The sequence below is a fragment of the Hypanus sabinus genome, chromosome 6 (assembly GCF_030144855.1).
Source record: "Hypanus sabinus isolate sHypSab1 chromosome 6, sHypSab1.hap1, whole genome shotgun sequence".
NCBI lineage: Eukaryota > Metazoa > Chordata > Chondrichthyes > Myliobatiformes > Dasyatidae > Hypanus > Hypanus sabinus.
In genome coordinates, this window is record NC_082711.1 from 171,990,006 (window position 1) to 172,011,372 (window position 21,367).

General features: G+C 44.4%; 1 protein-coding gene across 3 annotated transcripts in view; it reads right to left on the bottom strand.

The window, feature by feature from the left end:
- The window catches only part of LOC132396102 (multidrug and toxin extrusion protein 1-like), a 61,808-nt gene that overhangs the window by 23,216 nt on the left and 17,225 nt on the right, over positions 1 to 21,367 (bottom strand). For all 3 annotated transcript variants that reach the window (XM_059973542.1, XM_059973541.1, XM_059973543.1), the window contains 5 exons: positions 15,835 to 15,903; positions 8,523 to 8,671; positions 7,159 to 7,201; positions 3,782 to 3,826; positions 577 to 674 (listed from right to left, as the gene is read on the bottom strand). In XM_059973542.1, coding sequence (XP_059829525.1) covers positions 577 to 674; positions 3,782 to 3,826; positions 7,159 to 7,201; positions 8,523 to 8,671; positions 15,835 to 15,903 — 404 coding nt within the window. The remainder of the gene's footprint in view (positions 1 to 576; positions 675 to 3,781; positions 3,827 to 7,158; positions 7,202 to 8,522; positions 8,672 to 15,834; positions 15,904 to 21,367) is intronic.

Sequence of the window (21,367 nt, forward strand, 5' to 3'; positions counted from 1 at the left end):
TGAACCATGTCCTGCTTAGCAGAATAGTCCTATCCCTTAAGCTGCAGTCTTAGATAGAGTCCTAGTCTATCACAGAACAGAAACTGGCCCTTCAGCCCATCTAGTCCATGCCTACTTTGACTTCTGACTAGTCCCATTTATCTGCAGCCAGAATTTATTCCTCAATACTCCTCTCAAACATATACGTATCCAAACTTCTCTTAAAAGTTAGAATTGGCCCACATCTACCACTTTTAATGGCAGCTTGTTTCACCGTCCGAGTGAAGATGCTCCCCCTCAGATTCCCTTAAATATTTCACCTTTCCCCCTTAACCTATGAACTGTAGTTCCAGTTGTACTCAACTTGAGAGGGGGAAAGGCTGTATCTACCTATATCTCTCGTAATTTTGTATACCTCTACAAGATCTCCCCTCATTCTCCGGTGGTCCAGTGAATAAGTTTTGAGAACCCTCCTTTCACTGTGAAAGAGTCATAGAATATCACTGCACAGAAAAAGGCCCTGTGTGATTAGCCTCCCCTTCATTTTATGCAGCAAATATTTCAGCTGAAAGAGAATTAAGGTGACTTGCCACTTACCGAATGCCCAGAGACAGCTTGTAGATCAAGACATAATTCACCGCTGCGTTGAAAATGTTGGCAAGAAAACCGGTGAGCACCTGCGGCATGTTTATTCCCTGGAGCGAGAACAGCAGACCATCAGTGCTTCGGTGTATAATGGGAGGAGGACACTGCTTACAACGGCAAGAGAGCCACGCAAGGAGTCAAAACCATGGGAGTGGGTGCGAAGGGGGGAACAAGCTGCCAGTGGAAGTTGAAGGTGCAGTCGTAACATTTAGAAGCAGTACATGGATAAGAGAGGGTTGGAAGGGTATGGCCCAGGTGCAGGTAGATGGGACTAGGCAGAAAACCAGTCCAAATGGGCTGAAGAGCCTGTTTCTGTTCTATACTGCTCTGTGACTCTAAGTGGGTGCAACGAAAGGAGCTGGGAGTGCACAAGCCTTTGGATGGATTAATAGTACATCTCATGAAGATATAGGATGCAGGGTGTCCTGTACTGATCAGGGCTGTTTAGAGTAAAGTAGGTGTACTATACTGCTAGAGGACACTAGTTCAGTCCCAGCTGAAGAATTCTACACAAGGCAGAAACCACTTGCCCCTTCCTTTCCTCCAGTCCATCTTCACAGTACCTTATCAGTACTATCAGGGATGGCTGCTTCTCTGGCCATTCCCCTTTCTCTCTCCTACCTTCTGGGAGGAGGTACAGGATTTGATTTTGGTTTTGGTATTGGTTTATTATTGTCACAAGAACCAAGATACAGTGAAATGTATCTTGTCTTGCATACTCTTCATACAGATCAGATCGTTACACAGAGCACTGAGCTAGAACAAGGTAAAACAGTAACAATGCAGAATAAAGTGTACAGGCTACCAACAAAAAGAGCAGTGAGAAGATCATAACAAGGTAGACTGAAAGGTCTAGAATCCACCTTATCATATGTGAAGTCTATTTAGGAGTTTGTTAACAGCAGGGCAGAAGCTAACCTTGAGCCTGGTGGTATGTGCTTTCAGGATTTTGTATTTTCTGCCCGATGGTAGAGGGGAGAGAGACAATGGCTGGGGTTGGTGAGTGGGCTCTTTGATTATGCTGGCTGTTTTACTGAGGCAGTGAGAAGTATAGGCTGAGTCCATAGAGGGTTGACTAGCTCCACAATGTGCTCTTTTTGTTGGTAGCCTGTACACTTTATTCTGCATTGTTACTGTTTTACCTTGTCAGGAATACCAAAACCAAAATCAAAATCAAATCAAACCAATACCAAAACCAAAATCAAATCCTGTCCACAACCCTCTGCAAGTTCCTGCATCCACATGCAGAGCAGTTGCCACACCAAGCCGTTACGTGTCCTGACAGAATGCTTTCTATGGCGCATTGACAAGAATTGGTAGGTGTCAACGGGGACGTGCCAAATTTCTTTAGTATCCTGAGGAAGTAGAGATTATTGGCGAGCTTTCTTGACCATGACATCAACGTGGTTGGACCCGGACAGGACCATAGGAACGTGAACCTCTCAGCTCCTTTGATAAAGACAGGAGCGCGTGCACCAGCCTCCTTCCTGACAGTCAATGACCAGCTCTGTTGTCCTGTTGACATTGAGGAAAAGGTTGATGTCATGTCACCATGACACCAAGCTCTCTATCTCCTTCCTCGAAAGCTTGGAGGTCGTGACTCAAGACTCCAAAACCAGTCACCTCTCACATGTCTCCTTCCCAGGGGTGCTCCCTAACCCTTCATCCTACCTCTTCCATTACGGTGTCTTTAGCATTTCTTTTTGCACCTTTATTTTACAATAAATTAATCTAATCTCAGTAGGAAAGGTAGTGACGTTTGGAGAGGTTATGGAGTCATTTGGGGTGGCGGGGTGGAGATACATCTCTACCAAAGGAGGTGTAAGTCACTCCTTCCCTCTGCCAGTCTGCAAGTCACACTTGGGCAAGGTGTAGCACCTACTTAGCCCCCCACCCCTTCAGGGTCACATGAAACCATGGCAGTATGAGCAGCTGGTTCATATCACAAGTCCTGGTTATGCGACCACTGATGCCAGGTAGACAATCTCTGAAGAGTATTGATAATGGCTGGGGTCTCCCGTCTTGTAAAGACACTGCCCAGAAGGCGGCAATGGCAAACCATTTCTGTAGAAAAATTTGCCAAGAACAATCATGGTCAACAGATGGAAGACCATTATAGCCCACGGCGTACAACATGACACATAATGATGATGATGACAGCGACATTTACCGATGTGGTTCTGGGGATGAGGATTTACAGTGATAGAGATAGACTAGAATGGGGACACTAATGATTTAATATGCTGGAATCTGAAGCAACAATAAACTGTTAGAGGAGCTAAGTGGGTCAGGCAGCATCTGTGGAGGGAGGAGGATGGTTGACCTTTCAGGTAATGGCTCATTGTTTTAGGGTGAGACCCCTCATTTGGAATGGATGAGCTGAGTCTCCTTATTTGGAATGGGCCGACACCTCGGGTCAATAGCCTCCACGTGGGCTTCCAATGGAACGCCTCAAGCCAATATGACAATGGACTGGGAAAGGTAGTGGCGGAGGCTAAGAGGAGAACTGATGGAGGAAACAGAAATCAGGAAGAGTTTACGGAAAATGGAAGTGCTTCCAGTTGCTCAGGGGAAAGGCAAGATCCACAGACTTAAGATGATGGGGAAAGATGTGACAAAGGGAAAAGTGAAGAATGTTCTGGGTTGGAAAAGTCTGCCTGAAGAAGCAGTGAGAAATAGATTTAATGGCGCCCTTCTGGAGGGAATTGGACAGGTATTTGGAGGAAAGTTTGCAGAGATTTGGGAAGGAGGGAGAGTGTGGAACTGACGGGGGGGGGGGGGTGTGGTAACATAGTGGCTAGTGTAATGTTATTATAGTGCTAGCTGTAAGATTGGGGGTCAATCCCGCCGCTGTCCTTAATGAATTTGTACATTCTTCTTGTGACTGTGTGGGTTTCCGCAGGTGACCCAGCTTCCTCCCACATTCCAAAGACGTACGGGTTAGGATTAGTAAGTTGTGGGCATGCTATATTGGCATGGTATCATTTTGCAGGCTGCACCCAGCACAATCCGCACTGATAGGATTTGACATAAATTTTACTGTATGTTTCAAAGCACGCGTGACAAATAGAGCCAATCTTTTCTCTTTGAATGAACTAACGTAAGAATCTTCTCTATGTACACAAACATTAAGCAATTTATTATTCAGTGACTGTACCTGATTTTGAAGGTACTTGATCTCCAGCTGATAAATAAATACTGCCTAGGAAGAGGGACAAAAACAAGCTTACGTAAGTAAAGACCTACATTGCTGTAGAGCTAAGATGTCTGGTGTCAGTTGGGTGTCGAAGCTGGAGTTGGCACTGCCCCCCCCTCCCCCCCGACCCCAGTGTTCACTCGGTAGAAGACAAGATGTATTGTGGTTGACTGCAGATTTCTACAACATTCATGGACCCATGATCTTGGACTATATATATATTTTGTGTGTGACTGCATTTTACCGATACTTTCTTGTTTTCTTATACGTGCCTTGTGCTGTGTTAGACAGTCAGTACTTGACTCCAGAGTAACGCTGTTTCGTTTGGCTGAATTCATGGGCATTCACATGTGGTTAAATGACAATTAAACTCAAACTCGAACTTACATTTACTGACAGGAGCAATGGGCCTGATGGTTGGATATACCACATCAGAGCGCCCGTCAAGTATCTGGACCCAACCCCAGCACCTGCAGAGTTAGCAGTGTCCTGTGAACAACATCCACCTCACAGACACCCCGCTAGTGGGAGTGAAGATCAGTTAGGGTTCCTGCTCCCTGATTAATGTCCATCCTCCCATCCTCCTCTTCCGGAGAGTCGCTTGTGGGTAAAACGGGGGGGGGGGGGGGAGAGAAACTGGTTCGGAGTTGACCCGGCCATGGGTAAAGTGGCATTTCTATTCCGTTTGGTGTCTCCAGGAGATGACATTGGATTGAGTGTGGTGGGAATGTGTACCGTAGGAGTGTAATGGCTAGTTACAAGATTAATAATGCCATGGGTTTATACACCTTGCCTGAGCTTCACAACTACTACAGGACAGGAGTTACAGAAACCTTAAGTCCCACACCACCAGTTCAAGAAAAGCTACTGCCCAGGGTTGAGCAACACCATGACCACCTCAATCGCTTTGCACTATAATGGACATTGTTTCGTTGTTGCTGTAATTGTGTTCACTCTTGTTAAAAAGAATTAATTAGTGATTTTCTCGTGATTGCTTCCTATCTGAGGCTACGTGCCTCTGATGTACTAGCAGATTTTCCACTGAACCGGCATCTGACAATAAACTTGACTTCCAAATCAGAATCAGATTTCATATTGCTGGCATATGTCGTGAAATTTGTTATTTAGTGGCAGCAGTACAGGGCAACACCTAAAAAAAACTATAAATTATAGTAAGATAGGTTTGTGTGTATATGTTTATATATATACATTACTCTGCAAAGCACTTTCTCACATGAGTGAGAGTGAGACACACACACACACAAAGACTTTTGTCTTAGTGCCTACAACTTTTGCACAGTACTATACATGTCAACAGGGAGCAGAGAGCGAGTTTGTAAATCTGGCGGGAGCAAAGGATGTTGTGAATGGTGAGGGTGAAGTGTCATGGGAGGGGTGCGAGACAGGTGATGGAGAAGGAGTGTCAGGGCAGTAGAGGATGGTGGGGTGCAGGTGCAGACACACCCAACCCTGAGACACCAGGCAAGATGATTTGATTCCAAACAATTGGTCTATTGATCATTTCAGAATGCCTCTCCGGTGCTTCCCACTCCCTCTCCCTTTTCCCAACCATCATTCCCCTCTCCCTGCCCCCTTCTCACTCTCAGTCCACAACAGAGACCCAGATCAGAAACAAATTTGTCATCACTCACTTACGTCACAAAGGTTTTTTTTTGCAGCAGCAGTACAGTGCAATAGATAAAATCACCACAGAACTGAGCAAAAGTCCTAGCACTCTCTCTATACAGTATATATGAGCTTAAGACTTTTGCACTATACTGCATATATACATATTAAATAAGTAATGCAAAAAGACAGCAAAAAAAAAGTGAGAAAGTGTTCGTGAGTTCATTGTTCATTCAGAAATCTGACGGCAGAGGGGAAGAAGCTGTTCCTGGAACGTTGAGTATACCTCCTCCTTGATGGTAGCAATGAGAAGGCAGCATGTGCTGGTCGACGGGGGTCTTTAATGACAGATACCACCTTTTTGAGGCATTGCCTTTGACGTGGAGCTCAAATTGCAAACTAAGAATTTATTTAGGTTAATTGAAGTGAATCACTCTCCCTCTAATATCTCCTCATTTACTTTCACATCGAGTACCTCCAGTGAAGGTACTAATACCACAGCATTAGGTAATATTACAGGCACTATCTTCAAATGCATCCTCAATGTGTACTCAATATTCTTCAGACTTATTATTCAGTAACTGTACCTAGAAGGTTTCTGACCACAAAGTGATGAAGAAATACAGATTTTCTGGTTTTAGTTGATTCATCTCCTCTCTCCTTTGGCTTTGGCTTTAAAACCAATTATGCCTCTGCTCAAAGGTCCTTGACTTGAAATATTAAACACAGCAGATGCTAAAAATCTTGAGCAACACTCTCCGAATGCTGAAGGAACTCAGCAGGTCACGTAGCATCAATGAAGTGGATCGGACAGTCAAAGTTTTTGGGCCAAGAAAGGGGGCAGAAGCCGGGATAAGGAGGTCATGTCTGCTTTCGTCTCCTATTACGTTTCTTCTTCTTCAGCCTTTTACATCTTCCATCTATCCCCTCTTACCTTCATACACCCACTCACCTTCCTCCTCACCTATCACCTGCCAGCTTGTACGCCTTCCCCACCCCTGACCTCCCTTTTCTGGCTTTTGCCAGTAAAAAAGCCTGGCAAAAGGCTGCCTTTCCAGTCCAGTCCTGATAGAAACATAGAAAACCTACAGCACAATACAGGCCCTTCGGCCCACAAAGCTGTGCCAAACATGTCCTTACCTTAGAACTACCTAGGCTTTATCCATAGCCCTCTACTTTTTTAAGCTCCATGTAGTCATCCAGGAGTCTCTTAAAAGACCCGATCATGTCCACCTCCACCACTGTCACCAGCAGCCCATTCCACGCACTCACCACTCTCTGCGTAAAAAACTTACCCCTGACATCTCCTCTGTACCTACTTCCAAGCACCTTAAAACTATGCCCTCTTGTGCTGGCCATTTCAGCCCTGGGAAAAAGCCTCTGACTATCCACATGATCAATGCCTCTCATTATCCTGTACACCTCTATCAGGTCACATCCATCATTCCAAGGAGAAAAGGCTGAGTTCACTCAACCTATTCTCATAGGGCATGCTCTCCAATCCAGGTAACATCCTTGTAAATCTCCTCTGCACCCTTTCTATGGTTTCTATGTCCTTCCTGTAGTGAGGGTCTCCATTGACACTGCCTGACCTCTGTTCCTCCAGCATTTTATGCATGTTGGTATGAAATTTTAGCTGTTTTTAACATCCCCCCCTCATTACTCCCAGATTTGTACCACTTTGATTGTGTTAATTGCAATGCTTTACTTACAGGGAGTGCAGGTAGGAATATCTTCACGTACAATGTTGTTAACCTGTTTAAGAAATTGAAGGAACTGGTAAAAGCAGGAAAACTACAATTCAAACGTGATCAGTCGAACGCAACTTCAACACAGACGGCGGGGTTCAACACACTAGTGAAGTAGAGTATTGGGGGGGGGGCTGCAGGTTGGGTTTTGGTTAAGTTAAAGTCAAATAACTCTATTATCAAAGTACATACTAATCACCATATACTACCTTGTGATTAATTTTCTTACAGACATTTACAGGAAAGTAAAGAAATACAGTAGAATTTATTAAAAAGATACATAAATAACAACTGACAAACAACCAATGTGCGAAAGAAGACAAATAACAAAACAAAGTAATTAGTAGTGGGAACATGAGTTGTCGAGTCTCATAAGATGCAAACTGGACCAGGATTTTGCCAAATGAATATTGGACACCTCTCCACAGGGGAATAGATCATGTAGAGTGTGGGTGAGAAAGGATAGAGAGAGAGAGACAAAGACGGAAACAATGAGACAGAGAGATAGGCAGACAAAAAGAGACAGAGAGAGAAATAGACAGTGAGTGAGACGGAGGGAGAGAGAGAGAGAGACAGTCAGAGAATGAGAATGAGAAAGAGGAGAGTGGGAAAGTGAAGGGAAATGAGGAGGAGCAGAGAGAACGGAAGAGTTAGGAAGACAGAGCAGGACAAAAGGAATTAGAATGAGGTAGACTAAAGAGTGAGAATAAGGAAAATGAGAGAGGAAGGAAGAGCAAGAGAGGGAATGAATTTGAAAGAGAAGGGGAAGAAAGAATGCAGAAGAGAGAGAGAGGGTGAGGGAGAAAGAAAGAGAAAAAGAGTAGGTTAGCTTTATTTGTTACATGTGGGTCAAAACATACAGTGAAACACAATGTTTGTGTCAAATGAAAACAGCAACGATTGTACTGGTGTGTCTCTATGCTTCCAGCACCAACTTAGCATGCCCACAACTTACTAACCCTAACACTTACATATTTGGAATGTGGGAGAAAACAGAAGCACTGGAGGGAACCCACAGAGTTACAGGGAGAACGTAGAAACTCCTTACAGAAGGTAGTGAGAATCAAACCCCGATTGGGGGGGGGGGGGCTGGCGGGGAAATCAGTGATATTGTAAAGCTATTGCACTAACTGCTAGGCTACAGTTCCACAGGGAAAGCTCGTGAGCCACAGGCAGTTTGTAATATCCCTGCGTACTGTGGATACTTTCACCTCATGTCCACCCTGTGCTCCTAACATTGGCTACTTCATCAGACCAGCAACTCCTGTAACAAAAAAGTGTCATAAGAGTAACCACAATCGTTTAGTGAAATCTTTAAGGACCCTCACTTGACCACTTCAGGAGGCTGCTTGAGCACCAACAGGATGTGTTCAGTGTTGATAAGAAAAGCCCAACAGGGGAAGCAGAACATCATGAGGATGAGGATCCCTCGCTGAAGAATCACTCCGATCCTCTTCAAATTCTTACTGCCGTGTGTCTGGAAACGAAAAGACAAGTTAAATTTATTATCAACGTGCATATAGGTCACCATAAACAACCCTGAGATTCATTTTCTTGTGGGCATACTCAACAAATCCATACTAGAGTAACTTTAATAGATCAGTAAACACACCAACTGGGTGTTCAACCAGTGTGAAAAAGACAACAGTGCAAATACTAAAAGACAGCAATAATAATAATAAATAAATAAGCAGTAAATATCAAGAACATGAGATGAAGAGTCCTTGAAAGTGAGTCCATAGGTTGTGATAACATTTCAATGATGGGGCAAATGAAGTTGAGTGAAGTTAGCCCCTCTGGTTCAAGAGCCTGATGGCTGAGGGGTTATACTGTTATTGAATCTGGTGGTGAGAGTCCTGAGGCTCCTGTACCTTTTTCCTGATTTCAGTTAGTGAGAGGAGAGCATGGCCTGGGTGGTGGGGGTCCTTGATGATGGATGCCAATTTCCTGTGACAGCATCTTGTGTAAATGTGCTCAATGGAAGGGATGGCTTTACCTGTGATGGTTCCTCGCCAGTCCTCAACATGCTCGTCATGGTCTGGTCCAAGGCCCACATTCCGGTTCACGGTCCAGTCCCCGGACTCTGGACTCCGGGTCCTCCGACTGTCCCTCGTTTCGACTCGGACTCAAGCATTTGCACCTGATGCCCATCTGTTGGCTGTGAATATAAGGGGCTCTGGGACTGAGTGCAGTTGGGGGTGGTCGGTCCGGCCTGCTTGGAGTAACCCATCGGTGGAAGGCGAGTGCTTTCAAGTGAGTTATGGATTTGGCTGTTCTGTAGCCCGTTGAGGTTACTTGCCGCCTCGAGTCTTAAGGCCATCCTGGACCGAGTCCCCTCCTGTCCCTGCCTCCGTTGGGTAAGCCAGGCCGGTTTGCCGTTACCCTGCGGTTGGTTCTGTCCCTTCCTGTCCCTCGCCTCTGTCGGGATGTGCCCCGCGTCCTGCCCGGGAGGCTGGCTCCTAGAAGCCAAGCCTCTAGCCAAGCCTCCACGATTGCCATGAGCTCCATGAACTGCCCCATCCTTTAGTTTTGTCCCACCCTTGTTCCAAGTACTTCAGTGTCTGTGTCCTGCATTTGGGTCCATTCCCAACAGCCCCCGTATGACAGCTCCTGCTTGCCTTGCCAGATCATTTGGCATACCATGTACATTTTTGGTCCTCAATTGTGAGAAAAATATGGTTAAACTGGAAAGTGTACAGAAACCATTTATAAGAATATCGTCAGGGCTTCCGGCCCTGAGTTCTAGGAGGAGGTTGACCAAGCTGCACCTTCATTGCTTAGAAAGTAGAAGAATAAGGCATAGCCTTATATAATTTTTTTAAATTATTTGAGCAATGTGTCTCCTTTTGATCATTGGTTATTTGTCAGTCTTTGTTTACGTCATGCTAACTTGCGTTGCCCCAAGCCGACCTTTTATGCCCAGTTGGAGGAAGGTCAGTGAGCCCCTGGTGGGCAAAGGAAATGCTTCAAAGACAACATCGAAACCAACCTGAAGGAATTCGACATTACAACTAAGAAATTGCACTCAGTACTTACACCTGGAGGAAATCTGTCCAAAAGGGAGCTGCACTAAGAGAGAATGACCCCCACCCTGCCGCTGGAAACAAGCGGCAGTGACAAAAGGTGGGACTGAACGACCAAAATCCCCAATTTAATCTTGCCCACACTGCACCAGATTATGCTGATCCTGGATTGGCCACTTGACGACCCACCAATAAATGAACCCCTTAGGCTGTCATACACATACTCAACCCGAGTGAGGGTCACTCTTACGCATAGTTTTTCATAAATTCTATTGTATTTCTTTATTTTCCTGTAAATGCCTGCAAGAAGATGAATATGGTGACACATACTACCTGGAGATTGTCACCTAGTCGTGGTGGAGAAGCTTGTGTGGTTTTGAGATCCCAAGAGCGATGCAATTTTTTCACACACGAGTTCAGATGTGCCATACAACTCTTGTACCCCCATTTAATTCCTGTAAAAATGTTAATATAGAATTTGAGCATGAAAAAGAAATCGCATCTGGACTTGTGCGTGAAAAGATTGATGTACGGAATGCAAAAGGTTGGCCATCCCTGTCATAGACCCTTACCATTAGCCAAGGGGTCCATGGACCCCATGTTGGGAATGCCTGCCTTAGAAGTAGTATAACTGGGAGCAAACGCAACCACTCCAACTTACAGAGGGACTTTACCGTCGGACTGTGTCACAAGCAGTGTCGGGGACAGAAGGACAAATGAAGCCACTCGGGGCCCGCCGGCCTTTCTTTACATAAGTATTGCATTGCTCGTTTTCCCTCTAGTAAATCGATTAGTATATCATCTCATTTGTATCATTGTGCATCGTCTTATTTCTGTCAACGCTGGATCCCAAACAGAGTGCGTTTCGTATTAGACCAGACAAGGTAACTAAGGCAGAGCAATGCCCTTGGCCTTGAGGGTTTCGGTTATTTCACAGTCGCTATGAGTGTTACAGCAGCTTGTCTAATGGAAACATACCCTTACAAAGTTCACAAGTCACTACCCAAAAAAAAACAACCCAAATACGAAATTAAAATTTGCTCTTGCGGAATTTATACGAGAAAAAAATAACTAAATAAATACAAACGGACTAAGAAACAACTCGTTTTATCAAAGTGCAGCATTACAGGAAATCTTGAATTTCCCAGAGCACAGCCCTTCCGAGGTAAGAGGATGCTCAGTGTAAACTCTTCTTTCCAAATTAATTTGGCATTTAGTAGTTGCAGAACCAGAGAACAGACTTCCCATCTATCGTGGGAACTGGATTTTTGAAATTCAAGTCACTAAAAGAGTATGGAATTTTTTAAAAAAGCTGGTGCTAGTAACAGTGACCGACTTGCTGCGCGTGGTGGTGGTAGAATTGGTTGAAACAGGTCCGCGATGTGAATGCTTCTACCTTGGCCCCAACCGTGAAGCCAAACGACAGCTTAAAGGAACCTGGTGTGGAGCCACACTGACGCACTGCGAGCACCCTGTCTACTTAGGAGTCACCCCTGACAGAGGCCTCACTTTCAGGAACCACATCAATGAGACAAAGGCAAAAGTGAGCGCAGGAAACAACCTCCTGAATAAGCTCACTAACACAAAATGGGGAGCAAGCTCAAAAACATTGCGAGCCTGTACACTTGCTCTTTGCTGTTCCACTGCCGACTCCGCCTGTCCTGCATGGGAAACATCTACTCATGCTAAGAAGATGGATGCCGTTCTGAACGCAAGCTGCCGACTTATCACAGGTTGTTTAAAACCAACAAACCAACAGCCTATATATCCTGGCGGGTATCGCTCCCCTGATATAAGAACAATGGTAGCCAGCAAGAAAGAACGACTCCGTCAAACATCAGGTGAGAGGCACCCTCTACATTAGTGGTCGCCCACCCGTCGACCACGATCAACTAGTTGATCTTTGAGACCTTCCCAGTTGATCCCAGAAAAAAAAAGAAAAATAAATAGACAAATACTGTTGAGAGATTGTTTCTGGGTTGCCGGGTTTTCGTTCTGTTCTTTCTGCCTAGTGCGCATGTGTATAGCTCTCCCGCACTACACAGTGTACTTCGGTGGTCCTCAACCACTGGGCCGCGAGGAAACGATATGAGTCAGCTGTACTTTTCCTCATTCCCTGTCAGCCCACTGCTGAACGTGAACTCACGTCAAGTCATCAGGCGACTAAATGCAGTGATACCCTCGCGCCAGGGATCACTGGTTGCCCTCGGGCGACCGGCGGGAAGTGCCGTCGTTACTGGCCTGGAGCGCTGCCTCTGAACCTGTTCACCACACCGAATGTTCATGGGGAACCTGGTGCTAAAATATTCGCAGATGACCCAATTCGGACTCAGCGTTTCGTAAGAATCAGAGCGGCTACCGCGCTGTGATCTATTGAAATAAATATTTGTCGGCTGATAGATCCTACAAGGGTGGGGCAGGTGGGCGCTCTGTCGCACTCCCCGCTCAGTTGGCTGTGCTCCCCGGACTGTGACCGCTGCGGCCCCGGTCCGGGGACCTCTGGCCCTGACCTTGTCCTCTCACCCCACCCACGACCAGCCGCACCTGGCCAAGGCGTCTGGCGGCGGGTGGGTGGGAGGCTGAGTTCGGACCCGGAGGCTGTCTAGTGAGGCAATGTCTCAAAACTGCTTCAGTACCCTGAGGCCAAGCACCCAGCACTTAAAGACGAACCCGCTGAGTTTTCTCAGCCGAAGAAATGTGAGCAACCGGGACAGAAGCCGAGAGCCACGAAAACCAGAATAAACTGGAGATGTAAGGAACCTGTTTCGAGTATCGCTGTATTCCGGTCGTGTTTAACCCCCCCCCCCCCCTGTCGGCCGGTCCACAAGAATATTATCAATATTAAACCGGTCCGCGGTGCAAAAAACAAAGGGTGGGTACCCCTGGCGTTTATATATTACTTCTACTTCCGGGTTGCGGGGTTTTACTTCTGGTTTTTTTCTGCCCTGGTGCGCATGCATGTAACTAATTGATGTGGGGTTGATCTCGCCTTTCATTGAGGCCAAGGTAGGAGATCTTGGGCTTAAAGAGGTTGATGACCACTACCCTACATGGTCATACACCGACACCCAGCCACCTAAGTCAAGGAAAAGCTTCATGAACAGTGTTGTTCCATTACAATCAACCCCATCTGAAGCCCACATCCCCTTGTGGAAAGACCGGCTCGCCAGTCTCAAACAACCCCCAACGATGGGAATTCCACCGGATGAAAGCCTTCCCCCAGGAGCTGATTGCAACCTGGAAGTGCCTTAACAGACTTAGGACTGGTGTAGGTCATTCAAAGTTGTCACTAAGCAAATGGGGATATACAGCCAGCCCGACAACTTGTGAATGTGGGACTGAGCCACAAACTATGCAACATCTCCTGCAATGCCCATCGCTAGGGGAACCCTGTGCTAGTGCAGATCTTGCCGAATTCAACAACAAGGCGCAAAAATGTGTCCAGTTCTGGCTGGGCCATGGATAGACTGGCCGTGGATACGATAAGAAGTAACAGTGACCATGAAACTATTGAATTATTGTCAAAGCAGATCTGTTCTGCTATGGTGATCAGTGAATCAAACCTAACATACACTCAGTGGCCACTTTATTCAGTATCTCCTGTACCTAATAAAGTGGCCACTGAGTGTACATTGTAGTCCATCTGCTTCAAGATTCAACATGTTGTACATTCAGAGATGCTCTTCTGCACACCACTGTTGTAATGTGTGGTTATTTGAGTTACTGTCGCCTTCCTGTCAGCTTGAACCAGTCTGACCATTCTCCTCCAAACTCTCTCACTAACAAGGCATTTTTGCCCACAGAACTGCTGTTCATTGAATGTTTTCTGTTTTTTCCCCCACACCATTCTTTTTAAAATCTAGAGACTGTTCTTTGTGAAAATCCTAGGGGATCAGCAGTTTCTGAGATACTCAAACCACCCCATCTGGCACCAACAATCACTCCATGGTCAAAGTCACTCAGATCACATTTCTTCCCCCTTCTGATGTTAGGCCTGAGCAACAACCGAACCTTTTCCCTTCCCCACACCTCTTTATTCTGGCATCTTCCCTCTTTCTTTTGGGTCCCAAAGAAGGGTCTGGGTCCGAAACATTGACTTTTTGTTCATTTCCATAGATGCTGCCTGACTTTGTAAGTTCCTGCAGCATTTTGTATGTCTCCTCTTCCTCTTCTTCTATTTCCAGCAGTTTAGATGCAGCTAGGCATATTACTGCCCTCTGCAGGATGTACAATTAATTACAGAATTTCAAGAAACTCAAATTCTCAAATATAAACTAGAAACAGAATAATAAACTTTTCAATCAGATGCTGGTTCTCTTGGTGGCCAAACAAAGATTTAATAGAAAAACAAAATACATTTAAGTCAGACAGCCTCTTGAACAATATTCTCCTTTCAATTTTATATTGATTACAACTCAGCAAAACATGCTGAACTGTCTCTGGACTACCACAGTCACATAATCCAGTTGGATGTTTTCCTATTATCTTTAAATAATAGTTTAGCCCACAATGCCCCAAACTAAGTCTTGTTAATTTCACCATAGCTCTATGATTTGAAGAGTAACAGTCCGAGACCTTTTTTAACTAGGTGACTAGAAAATAAATGCCTTCCCTTTGATTCATTTTCCCAATCCTCTTGCCAATTCTTCTCTATGGCTTTTTGTTAATCCTACTTCTCAATTCTGCTCTGCCTAGGGATATTTTAATTCCTACTTGCCCGCTCTGTAAGGAAGACTTTGCAATGCCATCCACAATTTCATTTCCCTCCATCCCAGCATGCCCAGGTATCCATGTAAATCTGACTTCACAACCCATCTTCCCTACCCTACTCTAAACAAAACTAAGAGAATCACAATAACGATGTCAGGATGAGCTTTTGTTTTATTCCCTTTTATAGCCTCTAAGGCAGCAGCAGAATCCGAACAGATGATGACCCTGCATGGTCGAGAGTCTTCTATCCACCATAAGGCCCAGAGGATTGCTAATAATTCTGTTGCAAAGACAGAAACACCATCTGAAACCTGGTGACCAATCTCAACTCCAAGTTGAGACACGTGCATCCCAAATCCTGCCTTACTGCTCTCTGGGTCCACTGAGACATCGGTAAAAATCTTCAGATAAGATCCCCAGTTATTACTTAAACATTCATTTACGATCGACACTGTTGAAATTGCTCACTCCACTGAACCTCTTGACCATCCCTGCAATCTTTTATGCATTGAGTTGCTGGCACATGATTGGCTGATTAGTTATTCATATTAATGAGCAGGTGAACAGGTGTACTGAGTAAAGTGGCCTCTGGGTGTACTTATGTGGCTTGGTCTCCATGTGACTCCAGACCCATAAATATGGTTGACTCTTAACTACATCCTTAATCCAAGAATAATTAATGAGTCCACATCTCCTGGATAAATAGTGTCATTAGTAGACTATAAACTCCAATGCCTGGTATAATCAGATTTGAACCCATATCTCTGATCAGTAGATCCTATGGATGTTCTCCAGCAATAACTATCACATTGTCAACCCCTTATGAGAGCCACAGGAGATGCTGGAATTAATGAAATGTCTTTGCTTGCGAGTAAAGAATACAGGCTTGGGGTACACCTGCACTCACCTGAGAAAAGAGTGTGTCACATGTTGTGGCCAGCCCCATACCAATAGAGATAGCCGAAACGTTGATCACCTGCGGAAAAGCCAAGGAAAAATTTAGCAAAGTGGATAACAGTTGTGTTGCAAGAAGAAACCTTACCATGCACAATGTAACAAATCCCACTCCCCTTGTCCTTCCCATTATTCCATGATCCACTGGTCTTTCCTATTGGATTCCATCTACTTCAGCCATTTTTCCTTTCCACCTATCACCTCCTAGCTTCTTACATCATTCCTGCCCACCCCTTACCTGGATCCACCTATCCCCTGCCAGGTTTTGCTCCATCCTCTCAGTGCATCGAGTCTGCTTTGCCATTCCATCATGGCTGATTTATTAACCCTCTCAACCCCATTCTCCTGCCTTCTTGTCCTAATCAGAAACCTGTCAACCTCCGCTTTCAATATAACCTCCGCTTTCAATGACTTGGCCTCAACAACAATCTGTGGCAATGAATTCCACAGATTCACCACCCTCTGGCTAATGAAATTCCTTCTCATCTTTCTTCTATATTCTGAGGCTGTGCCCTATAGTTCTAGACCACCCCACTATAGGAAACATCCTCTCCACATCCACTTTATCTTGTCTTTCAATTTTCAATAGGTTACATTGAGAACCCCCACCCCCCACATTCTTCTAAACTCCAGCAAGTACAGGCCCAGAGCTATCAAATCTCCTCATACATTAACCTTTTCATTCCCAGAATCATTTTCATGAACCTCCTCTGGTTCCTCTCCAATGCCAGCACATCTCTTCTGAGATGAGGGGACCCAAACCAGCTCACAATACTCCAAGTGTAATCTGACCTATGCCTTATAAAGCCTCAGCATCACAGCCTTACTCATATGTTCTAATCCTCTCAAAATGAATGTTAACATTGCATTCATTTACTGCTGACTCAGCTTGCAAGTTAACCATTAGGGAACCCTGAACAAGGATCCCAAGTCACTTTGCAGCTCTGATTTCTGGATTTTCCTCATACTTAGAAAACAATCGATGCCTTTATTCCTTCTACCAAAGTGCATGGCCATACCTTTCCCTACACTATCTTCCATCTGCCACTTCTTTTCCCATTCTCCCAATCTGACCAAGCCCTTCTGCAGACCCCCTGCTTCCTCAGCACTACCTGCCCTTCCACCCATCTTTGTATTATCTGCAAACTTGGCCACAAGGTAATCAATTCCATTATCCAAATCAGTGACATATAATGTGCAAAGAAGTGGTCGCAACATCAACCCCTGTGGAACACTGAAAGCCAGTCAGAATAGGCCTAATTTATTTCCACTCTTTGCCTCCTGCCAGTCAGCCGATCTTCTATACGTGCTAGCATCTTTCCTGTCATACTATGGGCTCTTCTTATCTTGCTAAGCAGCACCACGTGCAGCATCTTGTCAAAGACCATCTGAAAATCCAAGTAAACCACATCCACTGACTCTCCTTTGTCTATCTTGCCTGTTATTTCCTCAAAGAATTCCAACAGGTATGACAGGCAATATTTCCCTTAAGGAAACTATGGTGTCTTTGGCCTAATTTATCATGCACCTTCAAGTATCCCGAAACCTCATCCTCAATAACAGACTCCAATACCTTCCCAACCACTGAAGTCAGGCCAACTGGTTCATAATTTCCTTATTTCCTACCTCATCCCTTCTTAAAGAGTGGAGTGACATTTACAATTTTCCAGTCCTCTGGAACCATTCCAGAATCTAATGATTCTTGAAAGACCATTGCTAATGCCTCCACGATCTCTTCAGCTTCCTTTCAGAACCCTGGGGTGTAGCACATCTGGACGAGCTGATTTATCAACCTTCAGACCTTTCAGCTTCCCAAACACCTTCTCACAGTAATAGCAATTACATTCACTTCTGCCGCCTGACCCACTTGGATTTCTGACATACTGTTAGTATCTTCCACAATGAAGACTGATGCAAAATACTTATTAAGTTGATCCACCATTACTTTGTCCCCAATAACTATCTCCAGCATCAATTTCCAGTGGCCCAATATTCACTCATGCCTCTCTTTAACTCTTTATACCTGTATATCTGAAAATAAACTTCTGATATCTCTTTTATATTATCGGCCAGCTTACCATAAGGCCATAATGTATAAAAGCAGAAATAGGCATTCTGGCTCATCAAGTCTGCTCTGCCCTTTCAACACGGTTGATCCAATTTCCCCCTCAGCCCCAATCTCTTGCCTTCTCTCCATATCCCTTCATATGCTGACCAATCAAAAATCTATCAACTCCTGCCTTAAATATACATAAAGACTTGGCCTCCACAGCTGCCTATGGCAAAGAATTCCACAGATTCACCACTCTCTGGTTAAAGAAATTCCTCCTCATCTATGTTCTAGAAGGACAGCCCTCTATTCTCAGGCTATGTCCTCCAGTCTTAGACTCTTCCACCATAGAAAACATTCTCTCCACATCCACTCTATCAAGGCCTATCACCATTCGGTAGGTTTTAATGAGGCCATCCCTCGTTTTTCTGAATTCTAGTAAATACAGGCCCAGAGCCATCAAACTCTCTTACATGACAAGCCATTCAATGCTGGAATCATTTTTGTGAACCTCCTTTGAACCCTCTCCAGTTTCAGCATGTCCCTCCTAACACAGGGGACCCAAGCCTGCTCATGATACTCAAAGTGGGGCCTCACCAGTGCTTTATAAATTCTCAACATTAGATCCTTGCTTTTATATTCTAGTCCTCTTGAAATGAAAGCTAACATTGAATTTGCCCTCCTTACCACTGACTGCAAAATAACCTATAGGGAAATCTGCACAAAGATGCCCAAGTCCTTTTGCATCTCAATTTTTTTTTGTATTTTCTCTCCACTTAGTCAACCCTTTCATTTCTTCTACCAAAGTGTGACCATACCTCTTCCCAACACTGTGTTCTATCCGCTTTTCTTTGCAATTCTCCTAATCCAAGTCCTTCTATAGACTCTCTATTTCCTCAAAACTACCTGTTCCTCCACCTATCTTCATATCATCAGCAAAACTTACAAGAGAAACATCAATTCCATCATCCAAATCATTGACATATAATGTAAAAACAATCGGCCCCAACATAAACCCCTGTGGAACACCAGTATTCTCTGGCAGCCAACCAGAAAAAGCTCGCTTTATTTCTACTCTTTGCATCCTGCCAATCAGCCATGCTAGCATCTTTCCTGTATTACCATGGGCTCGTAGCCTGTTAAGCAGCCTCATGTGTGGGACCTTGTCAAAGGCCTTCTGAAAGTCCAAGCACACAACATCAACTGATTCTCCTTTGTCTATCCTACTTGATATTTCTTCAAATAATTCCAACAGATTTGTCTGGCAGGATTTTCCCTAAAGCAAACCATGCTGACTACAGCCCATTTTAAAATGTGTCTCTAAGTACCCTGAGATCTCATCCTTAATAATAGACTCCAACATCTTCCCAACTACTGAGGTCGGACTAACTGGCCTACAGTTTCCTTTCTTCTGCCTCTCTCGCTTCTTGTAGAGTGGAGTGACATTTAGAATTTTCCAGTCTTCTCGAACTATTCCAGAACCCTTTGATTCTTGAAAGATAATTTTTATTGCCTCCATGACCTCTTCAGCACCTCTTTCAGAACCCTGGGGCTTACACTATCTCGTCCAGGTGACTTATCTACCTTGACACTTTTCAGTTTCTCAAGCACTCTCTCTACTTATGGTAACTTCACACACTTCATGACCCCTGACACCTGGAACTTCCATCATACTGCTATTGCCTTCCACAGTGAAGATTAATGCAAAATACTTATACAGTTATTCATTTCATCCGCCATTTCACTGTCCCCCATTACTACCTCTCTAGCATTGTTTTCCAGGGGTCTGATATCCACTTTCACTGCTCTTTTACACTTCATGAATCTGAAGAAAATGTTGGTATCCTCTTTAATATTTTTGGCTAGGTTTCTTTCATATTTCATCTTTACCTTCTAAATTACTTTTTTAGTTGTCTTCTGTTGGATTTTAAAAGCTTCCTAATCCTCTAACTTCCCACTAATTTTTTCTCTATTATATGCCCTCTCTTTGGCTTTTATGTGCTGGCTTTGACTTCCCTTGTCAGTCACAGTTGTGCCATCTTTCCTTTAGAATATTTCTTCCTCTTTGGGACGTAAATATCCTGTGCCTTCCGAATTGCTTCCAGAAATTCCAGCCATTGCTGCTCTGCCGTCATCCCTGCCAGTGTTCTTTTCCAATCAGTTCTGGCCAACTCCTCTCTCATGCCTCTGTAATTTTCTTTATTCCACTGGAATACTGATACATCTGACTTCCGCTATTTCTCAAATTTCACGGTGAATTTGATCACATTATGATCACCTTTCCCCTAAGGGTTCTTTTACGTTAAACTTTCTAATAAATTCTGGTTCATTGCACAGCACCCAATCCGGAATAGCTGATCCTCCACTGGACTCAACCACAAGCTGCTCTACAATGATATCTCGTAGGCACTCTAGAAATTACCCTCCTGGAATCCAGTACCAACCTGATTTTCCCAATCTACCTGCATATTGAAGTCCCCCATGACCTTTCTAACATTGCCCTTTTGGCATGCATTTTCTATATCCCATTGCAATTTGTAGGCCACATCCTTACTACTGGTTTGGGGTCTGTATGCAATGCCGATCAGGGTCTTTTTACCCTTTCAATTCCTTAGCTCTGTCCACAATGATTCAACACCTTCCAATCCTATGATTTCATTTTTTACCAACAGAGCAACATTGCCTCTCCTTCCTTCCTGCCTGTCCTTTTGATACAATTGGACCTAAAGCTCCCAGCTATAGTCCTTTTTCAGTCACAAGTCAGTGGTGTCTACAACATCTTACTTGCCAATCCACAACTGTGCTACAAGTTCATCTACCTTATTCCTACCTTCCTACCATCTTAACTTCATATTTAATCTTTTCTCCCCTTATGGTTTTTTACAGTTGCCTTCTGTTGGTTTTTAAAATCTTCCCAATCCTCTAACTTCCACTAATTATTGCAATATTATATACTCTCTCTTTAACTTTTATGCCTTCTATGACTTCACTTGTCAGTCACGTTTACCCCATCCTTCCCTTGGAATACTTCTCCATCTTTAGGATGTATACATCCTGTGCCTTTAGAATTGCACTCAGAAACTCCAGCCATTACTGATCTGCTGTCATCCCTGCTAGTGTCCCCTTCCAATCAACTTTGGCCATTTCTTTTCTGATGCCTCACGATTTCCTTTACTCCACTGTAATGCTGATACTGATGTCTTTATCTTCTCCCTGTCAAACTGCAGAGTAAATTTTATCATATTATCATCACCGCCTCCTAATGGTTCCTTTACCTAAAGTTCCTTAAGTAAATCTGATTCATTACACCCAATCCAGAATTGCCTTTTCCCTACTGGGCTGAACCACAAGCTGCTCCAAACAGCCATCTTGTAGGCATTCTATAAATCCCCTCTCTTGGAATCCTGCTCCAATCTAATTTTTCCCTAATCTACTT